The 18,752-nt window shown below is 37.3% G+C and overlaps 1 protein-coding gene across 5 annotated transcripts in view; it reads right to left on the bottom strand.

Annotated features, from left to right (window-relative positions):
- Positions 1-18,752, bottom strand: part of TTC29 (tetratricopeptide repeat domain 29) — a 226,277-nt gene that overhangs the window by 98,797 nt on the left and 108,728 nt on the right. For 3 of the 5 annotated variants that reach the window (XM_038136455.1, XM_038136456.1, XM_038136454.1), the window contains exons 3-4: positions 10,668-10,764; positions 8,206-8,289 (exon numbers count right to left, since the gene is read on the bottom strand). In XM_038136455.1, coding sequence (XP_037992383.1) covers positions 8,206-8,289; positions 10,668-10,759 — 176 coding nt within the window. In that variant the 5' untranslated portion in view covers positions 10,760-10,764. Of the gene's footprint in view, positions 1-8,205; positions 8,290-10,667; positions 10,765-13,543; positions 13,721-15,858; positions 15,880-18,752 lie in introns of those variants that run through there. The other 2 variants (XM_038136453.1, XM_038136452.1) reach the window with 2 other exon arrangements.

Below are 18,752 nucleotides of genomic sequence, written 5' to 3' on the forward strand. Positions count from 1 at the left end.
ATACTTAGCTACTTTTTGCTTAACCTTTATGCAAAAAAACCCACATCATAAACATGGGAATACCAAAATTTACTCCCTAAAATTTGAAAAATATATGCATTAAGTAAAAACAAATATAGTACATAAAATACAAAAAAGCCAAATATGCTGTAAAAATTTATAAATTCAGGCTGCTCTGTCTAGGAATTGAAAGAGGAATTACTATTTAATTGTAGCTGGACAGCCAAAAGCCAAGAACAGTTTTGCAACACCGTCGGTGACCCATGCCCAAAATGAGCTAAATTTTGTGCAGGGAATTGTTGAACACAGAAAGTGCTCATGTAAACACCTGGCAGATATGGAAGGTGACGTGCCTTTAGCACCCAGGTTCCAGCGGTGTCAGCCTCTGTACTCACAATGCTGCTGTCCACACTGCCATGTCCCTGGGCTGCCACGCACCAAAGGTGAGCACACAGCTAACTCAAAAATACATCCAAGTCCTGTGCTATCCCAGTTCTCTGGGAAAATTTATCCACACAAGCATTTTGGTAAGTCAAGCCCTTGTATGGTCCAGGCACCCAGCACATTTCAGTACCATGTACTGCTACAGATACAAAGCTATTTAACTGCATCAGGGCACAGCCTCTTTAATCCTGCTTTAAAGACTGTCCATTTAAATACTTTTCTTTTAATGAAATATTTACTGCATGGTAATATGTTAAATTGTAGACTATAGTAATCTCATTAAAAAAAGATATGACAGTACAGTAAATGCCATTAAGCAGTAATAGACAGCTTACACTTCAGAATATTTTACTACTAAGGCTGGGTGTTAAATTACATTGGGGTGGGGTGCCTGCTTTTTAATTCCAAATTACAAACTTGAAATAGCTAATATCCTATTACAAAAAAGAATAAAATCCACAAACCCCCAACATGTTATAAAAAGGATTCCCTATTCTAATTATAAATAAAAAATATAGCACGACAATTTGTACACATCATGAGAGGGAAAAACAGCACTTGGAACTGACTTGTAACAATACAGATTTTTTAAAGAAGAAAAGCTTTATGGAACTATATATCCAGAAATATTAACAATGCAGTGTTTTCCATCTTCTGCCTCAGTCACTGGATTTTTGTCAAACCACACTATTACCTAAATCATGCAATCAAAGGGAGAGGCACACCCTGTCAGTAGGATCCTGCAAAGAACACATATATTGAACTCACTTCCTTTTGTTCAAAGCTACATAAAATGAAAAATTAATCAATTATAAACATCAAAGGATGACACATAAAAAGTGTTTTAAAATGAATGTAAGCACTGTAATAATTAAGAATCCTCATTAACCCAGAAAATGGATATATAAATTTCGGAATGAACTTTTGAAACATTCTGCCCCTAAACATAAATGCAAAAAACCCACTAAAAATAAAGATAAAAACTCTACCCTTACAAAAATGTTCATCTTGCAAAAGTAAACACACCTCTGATTACTTCCAGAATAATCAGAAAAAACCATTATCTTCATTAATCTTTCTGCTTTTATTTCTAAATTAATAATGTTCCTTCACCAAAAGTAATTCCAACCATATTTTATGGACTACTATTTATCAAAATGAAGTATTTCTCAACTTCCCTCTTTCATTTCAGAGCTGACCTGACAGTCCGAGAGCTAGAAGCATGTGAGTTTGGAATCCTTTCCATTTGATTGCATGATATCAAAGCAGTCATTAAATTTCTCTGCAAGTTTCTTTTACAGAGTGCAGGACAGATAAACATAATTATTCACTTTCTGTATCCTCTCAAGCTGCTGTTATGAAATTTCATAAAACCCTCTACAAGGTTTTGCATTTATTGCAGTATTGACATGAGCAATTATTTTTCTTTTGTTTAGGAGATCTCTTATCCAAGTCCCCAGCTAAATTTACTCAGTAGGATAAGGACAAATAGACCACACAGAGATTGAGAAAAAAGGAAAAGTGAGGATTTTACACAATGCAGGATTCATGGTGAAAATTATTAGGAAGTCATGACTGTACCAAGGCAGATTAGACAATCTTTCTTCATTTCAGCCTCTTTTTGTGTGTTAGAGATGCTTCACCTTTATGGAGTGTTTTAAAAATAGAAGTCAGTTGTATACTCCTTGTACATTATCTTCAGTAGTAAATATTGTTGAACTACTGAGAAATGAAAGCACTAAAAAACCGTAAGACCAAACTTAGTAAAAACAACAAGTTACATAAAAAAAGAAAAACTTCAGCTCACTGTGTTCTTCTTTATTAAAGTATGTCATGTATTTTATCTTTGCAAGAGTTTGATGAGTTTTTGCAAGTAAAATTCTGTTTCCTCTATACTTGCTAATAGTCATGAGAATCTGTAGTTTGCACCTTCCCATTAAAAATGTATTGTATTTTTTGAAATTATTCACCCCGCCTTTTATCCAGATCATGTCTTTGAAAGGAGGAAGTAGATAATAAATGGAATAATTCATGATTTCCCATTAAATATGAAACTTTCTTTTGCAGAGTTTAGAAAATGAAGTTCTACATAATGTACAGAAGTTGATTAGAACTTTTTTTAACCTTTTCAAGAAAAATCTTCCACATTACACAAATGCACAGAGAAGTTTCTTTAGGAAAGGCAAACCATCCGCTTCCTACACAGTTCTGTTATTCAGATCACTGCCTCATTACACTAAATAATATGCTTATCAGGCCCAAAATTCACAGAGATCATTCATTTGACCAAAAAGAATGTGTGCCTCCAAGTTCTAAAATTTCTTTTTGAAAGTTGTTTAATAAACATTGAATCCTGGTCCTGGCAAGCGAGATTGTTAGGAATTATTCAGACTGAAAAAATACATATTTAAATAATATTGTGAAAGGAATTTAAAATTTATCATCTAACTCACTAAGTGACTTGTGCCATCTCCCTTTCCACAACCAGCAGGGAGTTTGGGACAGAGTGCCTTAATTTAAAATTTCTTTTACCATGAAAGGATGAATTTCTTTGGTTCTGATTTACCCTCTTCCATAGTTTTTAGTATCTAAAAGTGAAGAAATACCCTCATAAAATGTAAATGAGTTTACACAACATTCCACCAGTTTTCAACCAGAGTAATGTGAACAAAGAGGGCCATAAGGTGCTTACAGGTCCTGTCCAAAGACTGACATCAGGAAGAACAGCAAAGTCTTGCTAGGACTGAACATGAAAGGGAAAGAAGTTCACTTCTTTCTCTGTTTGCTGCTATCTCCTTCAGCTTTCCTGCCTCCCTCTGTCTCCACAGCGTTGTACACAGAAGAAATGGAAGCAGCTCACAGCAGTGCATCACTGGAACAAAACATTGTCCAGTCGAGGGCAGAAATACAAGGGAAAAGCAGAATCTGCTCTGACACATTATCTGTCTGCATCCCAAATTACCTTTGGCAAGCTTGCTAGTAATAGCAGATGCACCTTGTCCTTCCTTGCCTTAATCCCATACCAACAAGATATTTTCCTCACTTTTTTTCTGGTAGTGCTCCTCTTCTCTTCCTCAAGAGCCTCGCTTACTAACAGAGAAATAGTCAATCTACCCTACAACATAAAACCCCCGTGCCTAGACCAAGCCCCTTCAATTTGGCAAGCCCCAGTAAAAAATTCAGGTAGTGAAAAAGACAATATGACAATATGATGTCAATGAAAAAAAGGTCCCCACCTATTTTTTGAGTAAGCTAAGAAGTCACCTTATTAATTTATGTGGTAGAGGTGACAGCTACTAAAAGTATGGGTTAATCAAATCCCCAATCAGCTATTTGTGTTCAGCTTCCTTAAAGCAGTGGTCCTTCAATGCATATAATACAGACAGATAAAGAAGCAAATAAATAAAAAACTGAGTACTGAAACAACTCTCATGATTGAAATAAATTACAAACAAAGGACAAGGTCAGAAAAATCCCAGTCTAATACTAAGGCTTACTAGTCCATCATGGCTATGATGAAAATAGAGAACAAACCTTCACAGCAGGTCTTCTCCTATCCATCAGCCAACAAATCCCATTTTTCTCCCTCAGTGAACTCTCCAGATCATCCCGGCCTCTATAAAGGTGAGAAAGTTTCTCCCTCTTTAGTCCTGGAGGACAGATAGGGCTGAGTATTCAGAGATCACTGGTAGAAGACGTATGGATGTAGGAAAGAAATAATTTATTTCTACAAACTCCTCTAACACTTAATCCCTCACAAATTTTTCCACATCTTTTTTCCTTAACTCTACTTAGCTGATGCTGACACTGAAAAGAGCAGAAACTTGGGGAGAGTAGTAAATAATTTGTTTCTGACTGAAGAATGGGAAAATAATTTTTTTTTTCAGATGCCGCCAACAGAAGTTTTAAAATGGATGTCAGGTCACTTCTGTTCTTCCTGTAAAAACGCTGCCTCAGGAAGCAGTCTCTAAGACCTCTACCTCATCCTTTTTACAGCTTTCAAAATTCCATAGTTCTGCAGTATGGGATTGAGTGGTAAATTATGTGTCTACATCTGAGCTCGTCACCCTACGATCTCTCTATAAGCAATGGAGAGAAACAGGTGCTTCAAAAGTCTAATTCATCTTATTCTAAAGCACTTGTCTGGATCCTGAAAGATGGGCTCAACTAATCACAAGGCTGGGTTTATTAAGCTGGATCAGCCAAACTTGGTTGAAAGTCCCTCTGCTCTTTTTGCAGGGAGATTACTGAAGCTATGCTTCACTATTTTCATCACTCTTCACTGCTACAGCAGAAATTTTATGTTCCATTTTGCAGCCAACAATCTGAAAAATAGTTTAATTATCCACCTTCCCAGTATTGGCAGAGATGGCCAATAACTGCTCTGGAGGACACAGAACACCTGAGAATTAAAGGCTTTGCCTTTCTCTGTTTCAGCTAATCCTAAAGTAGGCCAGCCATTGGAGAATTCGAAGCAGAACAGCCCACTGTATCTCAAAAACATCTGACAGAATGCATGTAAGAGAATGTTGTCACCTGCCTGAAAAAATTCATCTCAGAGCCTGTCTTTACTGACACAGATTCATCAAGCAAACTTTCCATAACACACTGATCCACACTCATGAGACAGAAAACACAAATGCAAATTTTCTGCATACCTAGGTAAGCCTTCACCATCTCTGTATAACAATTTGGATTTCATTTGACCACCAGAGCCTTGAAGACTGTAAAACTCCATCATCCAACTCAAATGTATTTAAAATAAATGTAGTAACATCACTAATGTAATTATTTTTTTAGTTACACCTAATCAAAGCTATTACTCTAATCAAATACATTGCAAAGTTTATCTTTCTAGTCTTCAACTCTTTTTTGATGACGTGCTCCTCTTTTGACAATTTTCCTTTGTATGAAGAGGAGAGAACTGTTACTTGATCTTTCTGGCCCTGACAAAAAGATCAGGAAACAAGAATGACAGTATCAAATTCTGGCCCATTTTAGGCTCTAAACTAATTTGAAGATTCAATCCTGAAATCAATCTCTTGATGAAAAATGCTTTACTTCACAGTTCATCGTGAACTTCTTGACTCTTAGCTTAGTCATATGAATTATTTTTAATTTTTACTGCAATTTGATTTTGAGCTGTTAATGACTTGGTGAGTGAAGACTAAGAACAGAAGGTATCAAGGAAAGCACACTGAAGGCCACAGGAGTCAGCCAACCTCTGCATACAAAAGCCTGCTTTTGTGGCAAGAAAGCACTCACATTCAGCATTAATGAACTTTTACTTTTCTTTTCCATTTCCAGATCCTTGCACCACGTTTACTTCTTATTTCAAGTTAAACTCTTTGAGAAGGAAGCAAAACAAAATCAATGAAAAACCAAAGCATTTTCCTGTTTTAATATAATTAAAGTACTATCTTTCTTGAGCACTACTTTTTCTCCCTCATCTATCATATCAACCTGGGGACAAAAAATTATTACAAAGAAAAAAGAATGAAAAACATCTCCTCATTTTTCCACAGGGAAAAAAAAAGAGATTATATCATGAAGACATTTAATGGAATTCTTCTCTTTTGCTGAAGTTTGGACCACAGGACAATATTTTACAATACAAGAATAACTGCAACCTTTTTCCTGCAATAGTTCATCTCAATTTTAAGGAATATTGTGAAGGACAGGATTTTAGAGGAAAATTTTAAAGAATATAGCTTTTTTCCATAAATGTGATACTACCTATACACTCCTTAATTTAGAAGATAATAAATTTGTTGTTTGCCTAACATACACTTTAAAAAAGGGTGTTTAAGCAGAAGTGTGTCTATAAGAATTTGTCTTGGTGCAACAATCACTGGCATATAAAGTTAACCTCAATATTAAACAAAAGTACAGATATTTATATGTCAGAGGAAGGAAATTTGGTCCTTTTATAAAGAAGTGTAATAATCTCCTTCTGGAATGGAAACAATATTGAAAAACTACACAGCATATTACAAGCCATCTCTCATATTTTTAAAATAATAATACCCGTTGCCTGAGACATGCCTGCATTATACTGATTTCAGTAAAATCATTAATAGACATGGCATTGCCTTACATAATAAATTTGTTTTAGATTACATTTGATGCATTTAGTTTTTTCTAACTAGATTAGCATAATACTAATGTAACTGTGTAGTTAGTTTGCTACCTTTTGTTTGCTCTCAAATTATTTTATCAAGGTTATGGAAGAGCATTAGTAAATTATACAGAGAGAAAGAAATTTCTTAACTGCTGCTTTATTATCAAAAGCTAAATTTCCAAAAGAATTAAATGCACAGAACATGAATGTAACCTTTTAAAGTAGGTACTTTAAAAATCTCCACAGAAATACAGCAGAATACATATGATATTTCTGTTTAATCTTCTAAGAGGCATTGGTAACTTTGGAAAAACAGCCTCTTACAAAAGGGAACTCCACTTTGTATCGGTATTGCAGAACAGATGATAAAATTCTTACTTCATTGTGGATGTCCTCGCTGATTTCCTTTGCCACAACGTTCAGACTTGGGGTTTGGATATAAAAACACCACTTAGGAGGATTTTTTGCATTGTTTTTTTGTTTGTTTGTAAAATGCACTTTAAAGCCCCAAGGCCTTCCTTCCTAAAATAGCAGCGACCTCCTGTGTAATCACCTCAGAGACAACACTTGTGTCCATGGCATGGTGTGGAAATCCACTGGGGCTGAGGACTGGAACAGCTCTCTGGGAAGGCAACTCAGCCTGTGACAATTGTTGGAGTGTAATGAGCAGAGCAGCCAGTTCCACAGCTGGTGTGGAACCAGGGGAACAGTAAGGGAAGGTGCTCACTTCTGTGCTTGCTCCCTGAGGTCTGATACTTGCAGTAATTTTCTAGATTTCAATGTGGAAGTTTTTAGGGAAGGCTTGCAGGCACATTCTTAGGCTAGGAAGGAGAACAGAAGCTTATTTTGCAAGAAACTAGCTGGTGGAATTCCTGTCTGACTGATAGAATGTTTTTATGCTGCAAGGGTGATCTTGCAATATTCATTGTTAAGGTGCCTAGAGCCCTTGTATATGCATCCTTTTATTATTTAAATATTGAAATAAATAAATCAGCTCACTTAAGCAACCAGCAATCCAGTTTGTTAGAATTCTTTCATTAATTTTGATGGTGCTGAACCCCAGATCTGTTAAAATACTCCAGAATAATAAGTCAGTCATAGTCTCTTGTAACTTCTGAATGTAAATACCTCAGCTGTAAGAAATCAAAAGTTATCCAGATTCCTTTCATTCACTGGGTTTTTAAATAACTAATGGGGTATTAAATGCTTTACCACAGAAGTCAGCACTTGGGCTTGGCTAAATAGTAATTCAAAATTACAAGAACGTGTATGTCGGTACACTCAGCTCCCACCCCAAAGGAAATATTTCACAAAGGCTCAGAAAAAAAGAGAAGGGAAAAGAAAAAAAGAAAAAAGGCAGCACAATATAATTACTGACACAATCTTAACAATAATGTTACAAATCTGATCTAATTGGTAAATATACAAATTAGTAAAACCAAGGAGATAAATGCTTTGATATATTTAACATCAGGAGAAATGAAACATCATTATTTAATATCAACTTCAATTTTTAAATGCCAAGTTCCACTAAAAAGGGTAGGGCCTAGGGAACTTTAAATTTAAATTATTATGATGACTAGAAACAAAGGAAACAATAAACTTATAGATGTTAAAATGCCTCGAAAAAGCCAACTTACGCAGCAGCTTCTTGTGTTGACACCCCTTTGATATTCTTTGCCAAATAATCATCTATGGCATCTTTGTCTTTGATCAAATGAATCCTAAATTTAAATGAAAAAAATTAAAAGAAACACTGTAAGGTGCTAACATAGACTTCTGCAGCATGTATAATATATTATCATTGCCAAGTAGAGCTAAACACTGAAATATTGACAAAGTAATATATCAGACATCCTATAAGTACATACAAATATCTTTAATTTTTTGGTTGGTAGCTAGTTCAAATCTTCATTTCTGAATGAAAACAGAGGTGATATAAGCTTTCAGGGGATCTGGTTATCTGATATTTCTGTCTAAACTAGAAGAAATTGTGTACTAGCTAAATCAGTAATAAACTGTTTCCTAAATCAGAACCATTACATTTTTGTATTATTGGTATGGACCAAAGTGGTCCAATCTATTTCATATTTAGCATCTTCAAAATTAAAAACAAAGGCAAATCAAGAAAAGAATTCCCAAATCCAACTCAAAATGTTTTCCTTGGTGCAATGCAATCTTTTAATACTGCTCCTGTAGTATTCCACAGTTTAAGTAGCACAGTGCAAAAGGTGCTCCACTGAGGGGGTAATTTGAAGGTCATCAAAATAAAGAGCGAATTTCAGGATACATGGATCTGGTTTAAAATATGAACTGCGCACCATTTCACCTTTCACTTTGGCCACCATATCTCCGCATCTCCACGCTGATACACACGAGATGCCTGGAAAGGGTAATATGCACTTACTGGCCATAAGGGGTATATAAATAGAATCTGATATCCCAACTGTAGAGGATGTTATCTTTATAAAAGTAATGTGAATTTATTTTTTATTCTTCTGAGGAAGAGCGCAAAGATTGTCTGGTAATCACTCAAAGATAAAAGAAATTCAGCATTAGTGTTCCACATAAATCCATTACTTTGCTCTCTCTCTGTCTGTATTACACTGCTGTCTTTCATTACAGTGATGAGAGTAAACTGTTTTCATAATGTTAGCTATTATAAGCATCACACTCCTTATTGCTCTGAGAATACTGAAGACATTTCACAAAGTTCATTTAAATGAAAACAAAATAGCTAAGCAAAGTAGAGATATTTTGACATATCTGTATTTAAAACAATGTAACAGTGAAAACTTTCCTCACAAATAGTGCCTTTAAATTTGTTCCAGAATTTGCTGCTGCTGAGTGGCACCAGCAGAGGCTTGTGCTTTGGGGCTGCACTTAACACAATCCACAGGAGTTGCTGCTGATGTACACCTTATTGATATTGACATGAAAACTCACTTATAATCAATACCAAAATGTATTCAATATCAAAATTTTCACTCTAGAATAATAAAAATTTAGGAAGGTCTTTAGAAGAATTGAGAGAAAGTCAAAACCCCCAAACAGAAACAGTGAACCACAGCAGTCAAATTCCTATCAGCTTACTGCAATTCAATCCACACTACAGCTAAAAAGCATCTCAAAATGAAACAAAGGAAAGCCTGATGCCTTTCCATTGTCTTTACAAAGGTATCTTAATAAATAAATTTAAAAATACCAGAGGGAAAGCCCTTAGAATCATATACAATTTAGAATGCCACTGCCTTATAGCAGTAAGTATGAATTTCTGACTTCCGATTAGTAACACCCTCAAACTGAAAGAAAACCACAGTCAAGGGGAAAAAATAAAAACCATAAGCAAAAACTTGCAAACTAATTGCTGTGTTACAGAAGTTCTGTAATAAGCTGTATTGGACTGATGCAACTACAAACATGGTCATCCATCATAAAGAGTTGAACTTACTAAAAATAACAAATACTGATCTTACCCAGGCTGTTATTATTGATGATGCTAGTGTAGCAATAACACAGAAAAGATGGGCAGGTGATACTTAGGAAAAAATACACTAGGAAATTCTAATAGCTCAAGAAAATCATTATGGCTTCCTATATGCAACGAGAATTAAAAACATTAAAATTAATTAATTAATTAATAATCAAGGTAAAGAAAAGACACTGTGACTTGGAATGGACATTGCTTCTTTTGACAGAATTGAGATGAGGATGGCATTTGCTAAAAGACACCATTTCTTTTCTTCCAGAGGTTGTCACTTGACTTTTCCAAGCTACTTTATCCTTTTTTCTCTGATGTTTCCATAATGACTCACAGTACTTCACAAAGTGTACAAAAAGAGTCTGCTTCACCTGTAAGTTGGCTCCTATTTAATTTTAAATCACTCAGTTTTTAACAAGAAATCCATTTTAATCCAATGGACACCTTCTTTTTTTTTTTTTCCTCTTTTAATTGTGGAACTTTCCTAAGAGAGAATTTCCTTGCCTATGATTTTTGTAGTTTTAAATATTGCGAAAGAGCAAACATGATTTGTCACCGTGGCACAGCTGTTTGAAGCTGTTCACAGCAAAAATGATGCTTTGAAAGAGAAGAGGTACCTACCTTGCAAACTCTAATGGGGGGCAAAGAGGCTGCTCTATGAACTTGGGATGTTCCCCTGGGCTTTGGAGGACTGCTTGAGGCAACACGTTCATTTTCACTAAAACAAACAAAACCAACATTACTTGAACCAACCCCTTCACAGCAATGTGGTTTCTTTTCCTTCTTGTGCTGCTTCCCAGGCCACTCTCTGTTATTTCCAGTGCATTAAAACCCAACTCCAGTTCCACACAATTTGCAGCATTACTTCAGTTGGACATAGCACAAAGAAATGGTCATTATTTAACTTTCCATGGATTTCTCTCTTTCACTGAGGTGCTTTTGATTTCCATACGGATAGCTGATTCAGGAACCAATGCCTGCATGGGATTCATCTGAGCTATCTCATTTACTTCCTCAAGCTATCTAGGTTCCAAGTACTGCTAATATTTTAAGTTAATACACAACATGGACAGATGATGGAATATACATGGTGCAAAACAACGACAGGCACTGTGTTAGTGTTCAAAATCCTACATAATCATACTAGAAAAAAGCTTTTGAAGGAAAAAAATGTAAGTAATGCCATTCTTACAACACAGGGTTTTACTTACAACAAAAGCCAAAAGCCCCACAGTTATTTAGAATCGTCTGGCTTGTCATCTTGAAGTACATAAATGCTAATAGGACTTTTTTGTCATATAGAGCTACTGTGTTTTTTCCCCAAGTATTCAGTCTACACTTCCTACCATTAAAGTTTCAGCTGCCAGTTCCTTCATTTTGCATGTCTGTGATCTGAGGACGTTAGCAGCAGGAGCACCCTTACTTTTAAATTTGGTTTAATGTAGGTATTGCATGCCCTGCTGGTAGGCCTGAAGGCATAAACTTTTAATAGGGATGGAAAAACAGAATATAATAAGAGGGGGGAAAGAATTTAACTATTTGCTACATTTAGTGAAAGGAAATTTATTTTTTGGGAAATAGATATTAGATATGAATCAATTTGTTACAGAATGATCAGCATCAGACTAGCAGATATTTTATATATTAGCTTTTCTGGGATCAAAAGCCATTTTATTGATGCAGTATTTTGCTGTGGTTATATTGAAGTAATTTTAAAATTGTGTTATTTAGAACTGAATAATAAGGAGAATTATAGTTTGAAAGGATGACAGGATAGGATATTTCTCCTAAGTCATTGTTTTGGGGCCTCGTACTAACGATAACATCTTTTACAGAAAGAAAATAGATATTATTTATAGATAAACTGGTCTGCAATTAGAGGCAGCAAAATTTAACAGAAGTGTGTCCTAGGAAAGGAAAAAATCAATAGAACAAAAGACATATGGGTAATTCATCACTATAAAAGATTACACTTCTCACAGAGAATGACAGGTTTGTACACAAAAACTATATAGAAAGGAAAACCCCTTTTTAGGAAGATGCTATTCAGTGAGAAATAGTAATTGGACTTTGGAACAACAATATTGAAGCCCAGAGAAGATGCAAAGCTTTCTACAAGCTTCTCTGTTGTGAGGTATTAGGTGGGAAAATGAACACAGCCCTGCCTTAGAGGAGGCTGAGGAATTTGGCAAGCCAGGGGGGCTGACTGCAGCTATGGGGCAGAAAAGGGGGGGAAACAGCTGAAAGGAGACCCTCACAGAGCCACTGCAGCCATGGAAAGCTATTGATAGGGAGCTCTAATTTGGGGACTGCCACAAAGCACCTGGCTGGAGCACATGACAAGTCCTTGCTGGCTCACATGCTCCACATTCCCAATCCATAGAAATCGAGTCTATGGAAAAAGAGGCTATCAGGCACACAGGTCTCACATCAGACATTTTTCTCAGCATGTTTCTGCCTCACAAGGACTAAAATACTGCCCTGGCTCCTATTTCAAACTCAAAGCTTGGTAGAGAAAAAAAAAAAACCCAAGCTGCTTCATAATAATGCCAACTGAAATTTTACTTTAGATGTGGGAGATTGCTTTCAGAGTGAAATGGAGGGTGTATTTCTCTCATTTCCAAGGTAACTAATTCTTACAGGTAAATTACAACCACAGACACACGACAGAAGGCATCAGCAACACATCCTTCTGAAACTCATGCTATTTCAGTTGCGTAAATTTCATTGCTGGTCATTTAAAGACCACTTTACATCTTGCTCCTTTATTATAAAGTCCAAGCCACGTCTCATTTACTTAATCAAACACCCACAGAATTCAGCGAAACATGAGGTGGTGCAGTTTGTTTCTAAAGAAGCGCTTCACTTAATCTCACAATGGAAGGAAGCTCCCCATGGACTGTAATTGCTCCAAGGTGCACTGAAGCCGAAGGTAAAACACCAGCTGATAGCTGAGAGCAATGGTGCCTTTCCCGGCACCTTTTGGGAAACCTGTTGACTGCCCCTTTGCTCTTCCTACACATTTTCTGAGGTATTAACTGGAGGCTGAGGATTTCCCTCCCTGGGAAGGAGGTGAGGAAGCAGGGATGGATACACCACACAGCTGTCTTTGTGGGCATAGCTGCTGCTACCTGACACCTTGTAAGATAAAGGGACATCAGAATATGACGGGACAGACTTACTGGCACGCTGTTTTACTACACCGAAAGTAATAGTGTAAATTGATTTAAAAAAATTAAAACGAACAATAATCGACAGCCAGCTAGATAGATTTGTTCCAAGTGAGCTGGACGAGGTCACGGCCTCAGCCTGTCCCGTACCCTCAATGCCCTCCGTCCCTGCGGCGCTGGGAATTCAACCGCCATCCTGGATGTCACCAACCACCGCCCAGGGACACCCCAGCGTGTGCCTCCACCCGTCCCGCTGCACACCCTGGCCCTTGGCTCCGCTACCGATAAAATGTACCCCCATCAGCCGGAGCTGCCCGGCGGACAGACCTGGGCTCATGGCGCGGCCGCAGGACGAGCCCCCGCTCCGCCGGCCCGGCCCTCCACGGCACGCCGCGGCCTCGCCATGGCGACGGGGGCGGGCGGCGCTGAGGGCCGGGCTCCCGGAGCTCTCACGGACCATCCCACCCTTCCCGGCGGGCTCGGGCAGGCGCTGAAGCCGGGTTAGACCCTGGAAAGCGCGGGGGGTGTGAAAAATCGGCAAGGCCCGAGGTGCTGGTGTGCTTTGCAGGCGCTCAGGTGAGCTCCGAACGAGTTGCCCCAAACGGGAGCGTCTCTCAAAGCTCAGCGAGTTTCTGAAGCTGGCAAGCAAAGAGCCAGGATCGTACGGACACCTAAGGAAGTGTGGGCAATCTGTCATGATGATAAAGGGTCACCTGCAGTGAGCAGGTTTTCTTCTTTCACAGAATCACAGGGTTGGAAGGGACCACAGTGGGTCATTCATCTGGTCCAACCTCCCGGTTTAAGCAGGGTTGTCCCAGGGCGCATGTCCCTGGGATTGTGCCCAGATGGTCCATGAATATCTCAGTGAGGGAGGCCACAATCTCTCTGGACTATCAGTTCCAGTGTGTGGTCACTACACAGTAAAGTTGTTCTTCCTCATATTCAGGTGGAACTTCCTGTGCATCAATTTCTGCTGTTGCCTCTTGTCCTATTGCTCAGCAGAGCACCAAGCAGAGCCTGGTCCATCCTCTTGGCATCCCTCCTACAGATACTGACAGACCTTCATGAGGTTCCCCCCCGCCCCAGTCATCTCAAGCCTGAACAGGCTCAGCGCCCTCAGCCTTTACTTGTAAGACCAATGATCCAGTCGCTGAATCATCTTTGTTGCCCTCCATCCTTTCAGGACCTCTGAACCTTCCTGAAGTCCTTCAGGACTTCTGAGTAAGGAAAAGAGCAAGTAGAAAAAAACATTAGACTGATTCTCTGAGTACATCTTCATGTACAATCTGAGTACATCTCTGAGCACAATCTCTTCATGACAACATGAAAGCATTTGGTTTGTGGAAAATATTCCCATTTTCTGTTGATGAGGGTTTGCTGCTTAATTTAAATTTAATGTTAAAGATATTCAGAATGTCACAAAGAACCTGTTCTAAGGGGCTGGCCTGCTTGGCTGTCTGGGAGCTGGTCAGAAATGGAAATACTGAGAAGGAATCAATGAGCTTTTGCTAAGTGCAAATGAAAACTAAAAGAGAAAGCCAATTGGGATGTTACAGAATATAAAGAGCAGAGATTTGTCAGTGACTTCTCTTTTCATGTTGGAAACTTGACACTGGCAGGAGATCATTTTTTTAGTACAGATTTGACCTAGTTTTTATTGCTACAGCTGTTTGGAAAACAGGAATGTCAGAATCAATTGCTATAATCTATTTTGGAAGGATCAAGTGGGCAGAAAGCACTTAAAAAATGGCATTACCTGTTTCTGAGTTGATGGCAATGGGAAACAAAGGATCTTGCATGTTTATGGGTCAATGTTCTAGTGGATGAGTCAGAAGCTGACAGGGTACTTAGCTGATATCAAATCACACTATAGAACAGCACGACCTATGCCTTACCCTCTTACAACACATAGGGAAAGCACTGGTGTACTGAGTGAATTTCAGGCCGAGTGACATATGCTGAAGGTCTCATGCTGCCAGTGTTAAAATGTACTTGGAATTTCAAAATATTTAAAATGTCAATTTCCTAACTCAAAAAATGTTGCATCCAACACAGAGGAATTTTATATTAGACCTCATCTTGTCAGATGAAAAGGAATTTATCACAGAACTAAAAATTAGCCATAGCTTAGGTATAACTGATAATGATTTGATCACATTTGATATGTGCAAACAGAATTAAGTCCAAGCCAATAATACATATACTTAATCCTTTGGAAGTGCTAATTTTATAAAGGTGAATATTATTATAAGGTAAGTCTGTTGGGAGAAGAAATTTAATCTGAAGTGGGAGAATATTAATTTGAAGTGGTTTAAGGGTGGTAGTGTAGATACCCACTCAGCCAGAATGCCACAACTAAGGAATATGTTTGCTGAAAAGCCAGGGTGGTTTACAAGGCAAACATCTGCAAAACTGGAGAAAGAATGTGAAAGGTAGGAATTGTAGAAAATTCCTGTGGCAAGTGAAAAGTTATGAGGGAAATACACATGGGGTCAACTGAGTTAAAATGAGGAAATTGGAGGGGTTTTGCAAGTATAGAATACAGAAAATTATCTGAATAGCAAGAAGACCCTATTAAGACCTGAAGATGAGAGCTTAAACCTTAATCAGTAACAAACTTCAAATGTTAAAGATACACATACTTGTTCTGTCATTTGGGAAGACAGCAGCTGATGTAAAGATGTTGTTAAATATATTGAAGAGTTGTTTTCTATTCAAAGATGAAGGAGAACGGTTCAGTTACTGAAAAAAAAACTGCCATTAAAGCTTTTTGGAATGAACATGTCTATCAATGTTCATATTCAGAAGTTCTTGAAACACTAAGACTTTTTTAAGGAGGGTGAAGCTAGTATTGTTCTCGTACTTTAAAAGAATAAATGTTTACCAGTGTAACATTGATCAGGCAAAATACGGAATAGACAATATTGTTAACTCAGTTAACAAATAATTTCAAAGAAGACCTTTCCAATTACTGTGAGCTCCTGCTAAAAAATCTTTATGTCTTGGCAGAAAAATAGAGCCTGGCAATCAGACTTTGCTGTCTTAATGAGGCTGCAGGTTTTGCTTATTGATGTAATTTAATTTGACTTCAGTAAAGCATTTGACTTATTATCATTTGGCTTATTGGATTAAACACTTCAATGACACAATTATTTGTATCGTGTACATAAACTTACAAAGAAAACTTGTAACAACTGAAAAGATAAACCAGTAGATTTAAAATTACTCTTAATATTCTGGAATGATATCTGGAGTATTTCACAAGCAGACATTTGCACCATGGCTACATCTCCTGTGTTAAACATATATAATTCATTTTACTTGGAAGCAAAGTAAGAATTTTTTTATGGAGATGTGTTCAAAGGATCCTGCATGCCAAACAATATGTAAGTTAGAGAGAACACTCTTTAGCAGAGAATCAAAGGCAGTCTACATCTCTACAGTAATATGAAGAGGCGGTAGCCTGTCTGTGGTTAAGGATGAAACCAACTCCTATTACAATACTGTGTTCTAGCACCAATTTAATTTGCCTAGAAATGTTTGGCCTGCCAGTCCTGGAAAGAAAGGATGTCAGTCCATAGAAAAAAAATTCAGTTACTAGCACTTTTTTGTTCCTATCATTAGAGTAGGTTTTCTCCCAATTCTGTAAGCAATGATAATGTCCAAGGAATTACAATATTTTATTGCAGATGCTCTTTGCAAAAACTATGTGAAGAATTAATCTGTTTGAAAAAAAAATTATGTCAGACATTGGTATATTCAAAACTGTAGCCTAGTGAGGGAAAAAGTGCAATGTATTGGTCACTATGAGTAGCTGCTTCCCTCAGGAAATATGTTAGTGCACCTTTAATGGTTACATGGAAAACGAATTGCTGTGCTTAAATGTGTCAGTGCCCAAAACTTACCAGGACATATCTGGATACTCCTGAATACTGAATACTTGAATACTGCTCATTAAATGACAAATGTTTTGATTCCTGCCTACCTGTTCATCTTTGGTCCCTGGTAGTTCTCATTTTCCTGTTACTTGTCCACCTGTTCACTACACAAAAATGCCTCAAACCTGAAGAGTCCCCAGTCCTTCGCTTCAGAAGGGAGGGAAGAGGGAGAGACTTGGTGGAAAGGAAAGTATCACAGTGAAAAGTATGAAGAAAAAAAAAATAAGGAAACGCCAAACTGTTAAAAATACAAAGTCAGGGAACTGGAGGGGGGCAACACTGAGCCTGCTACCAGGTAGCAATCAGTGTATGTAGATTTTCTTGGCATTTTCCTGAGAGCACCTTAAACTTAGTCATGAATGCTGGAATTGCAAATAATACAGTTTTGCAAAAGTCATGCTCTTAAGTCTTTATATCATGCCATTGTAAGCTCTATATTCTACATGTGTTGCAGACAAAAGTGGCCCAGCATGCACTTTATATGTTATGATAAAATGAAATTTATGCCATTGATATCTCCTTCTGGTTCTGTTTACTTATTTCAGGTATTTTTATAGGTCTGCATCAGATGGATTTTCACCTACTGAAACATTTGTTACAATGTCAACTGACTTGTTTAGCCTTCTTTTGAAAGCTGTCTGGAAAAATTTATATAAAAAGTTAATCAAACTACATCACTGACTCGGCTCATCAGAGCAACTTTTTCATCATCATAACAATATCTCTATGACATCTAGCTTATCATCATGAATTATGGGGGAAAGGATAAACAACCCATTAAGAAATTAAAGGCCCACAAAGGTGCAGTTTGATAAAGGATAAAAAAAACCCACGGGGTATGTATAATAAAATCTCTCTCCCCTGAAGAGTGATTGTTATCTTTCTTTCATGAGCGTCAAAGACCTGGAGCTTCTCTAGTGCCTCAGGCAAATGAGTTTGAAGGTCTCCTTCATGATTGAATGGGAAATTGTAATCAGAATTAGGTTATGACTGTTTATCCTATAGAGCATTTAAAAAAAATGTTTTATGTGTAGAACTGATATTAGTAACTGAGAGAAAAAAACCACTGTAATCACATTTAGAAAACTCCACTGTATTTTCAGTATTCAGTCTGTGATTATCTGCTTATTCTGGTGTATGTTAGGACAAGCTGTTCCATGAAAAACTGAGCTAAATAGTTCTAATACATTAATTTGTATAGTCTTCAGTCTGTAATAAATGGAAGCCTGGGTAAAAAAAAACATTGATGTACAGATAAAGATGTCTTTACAACCCCAAGAGAAATAAGTTATTCTTAAATAAGTTTTCATTTCCTGAGACAAAATATGCAGCCGATATTCTTACTGTACAGCAATTAATTATGCCTTTCTTTATCCTAATGGAAGACAGCAGTATTTACAGCCTTTCACACTCTCTGAGTGAATTTCATGATGCTGTACATGGTATGGCTTGTGGCTGAATGAGAATCTAACTAAATCAGGGGAGGTGCAATCAAAATGAATGACTTAAGCGATGACAGTAGAATTATCCTGTACAGTTCTGTTCCTTGTATGATAAATTATGCTTAAATTGGTGAAAAAAATGATTTGAGATAATAT

This window comes from Motacilla alba, chromosome 4 (assembly GCF_015832195.1).
Source record: "Motacilla alba alba isolate MOTALB_02 chromosome 4, Motacilla_alba_V1.0_pri, whole genome shotgun sequence".
Lineage (NCBI taxonomy): Eukaryota > Metazoa > Chordata > Aves > Passeriformes > Motacillidae > Motacilla > Motacilla alba.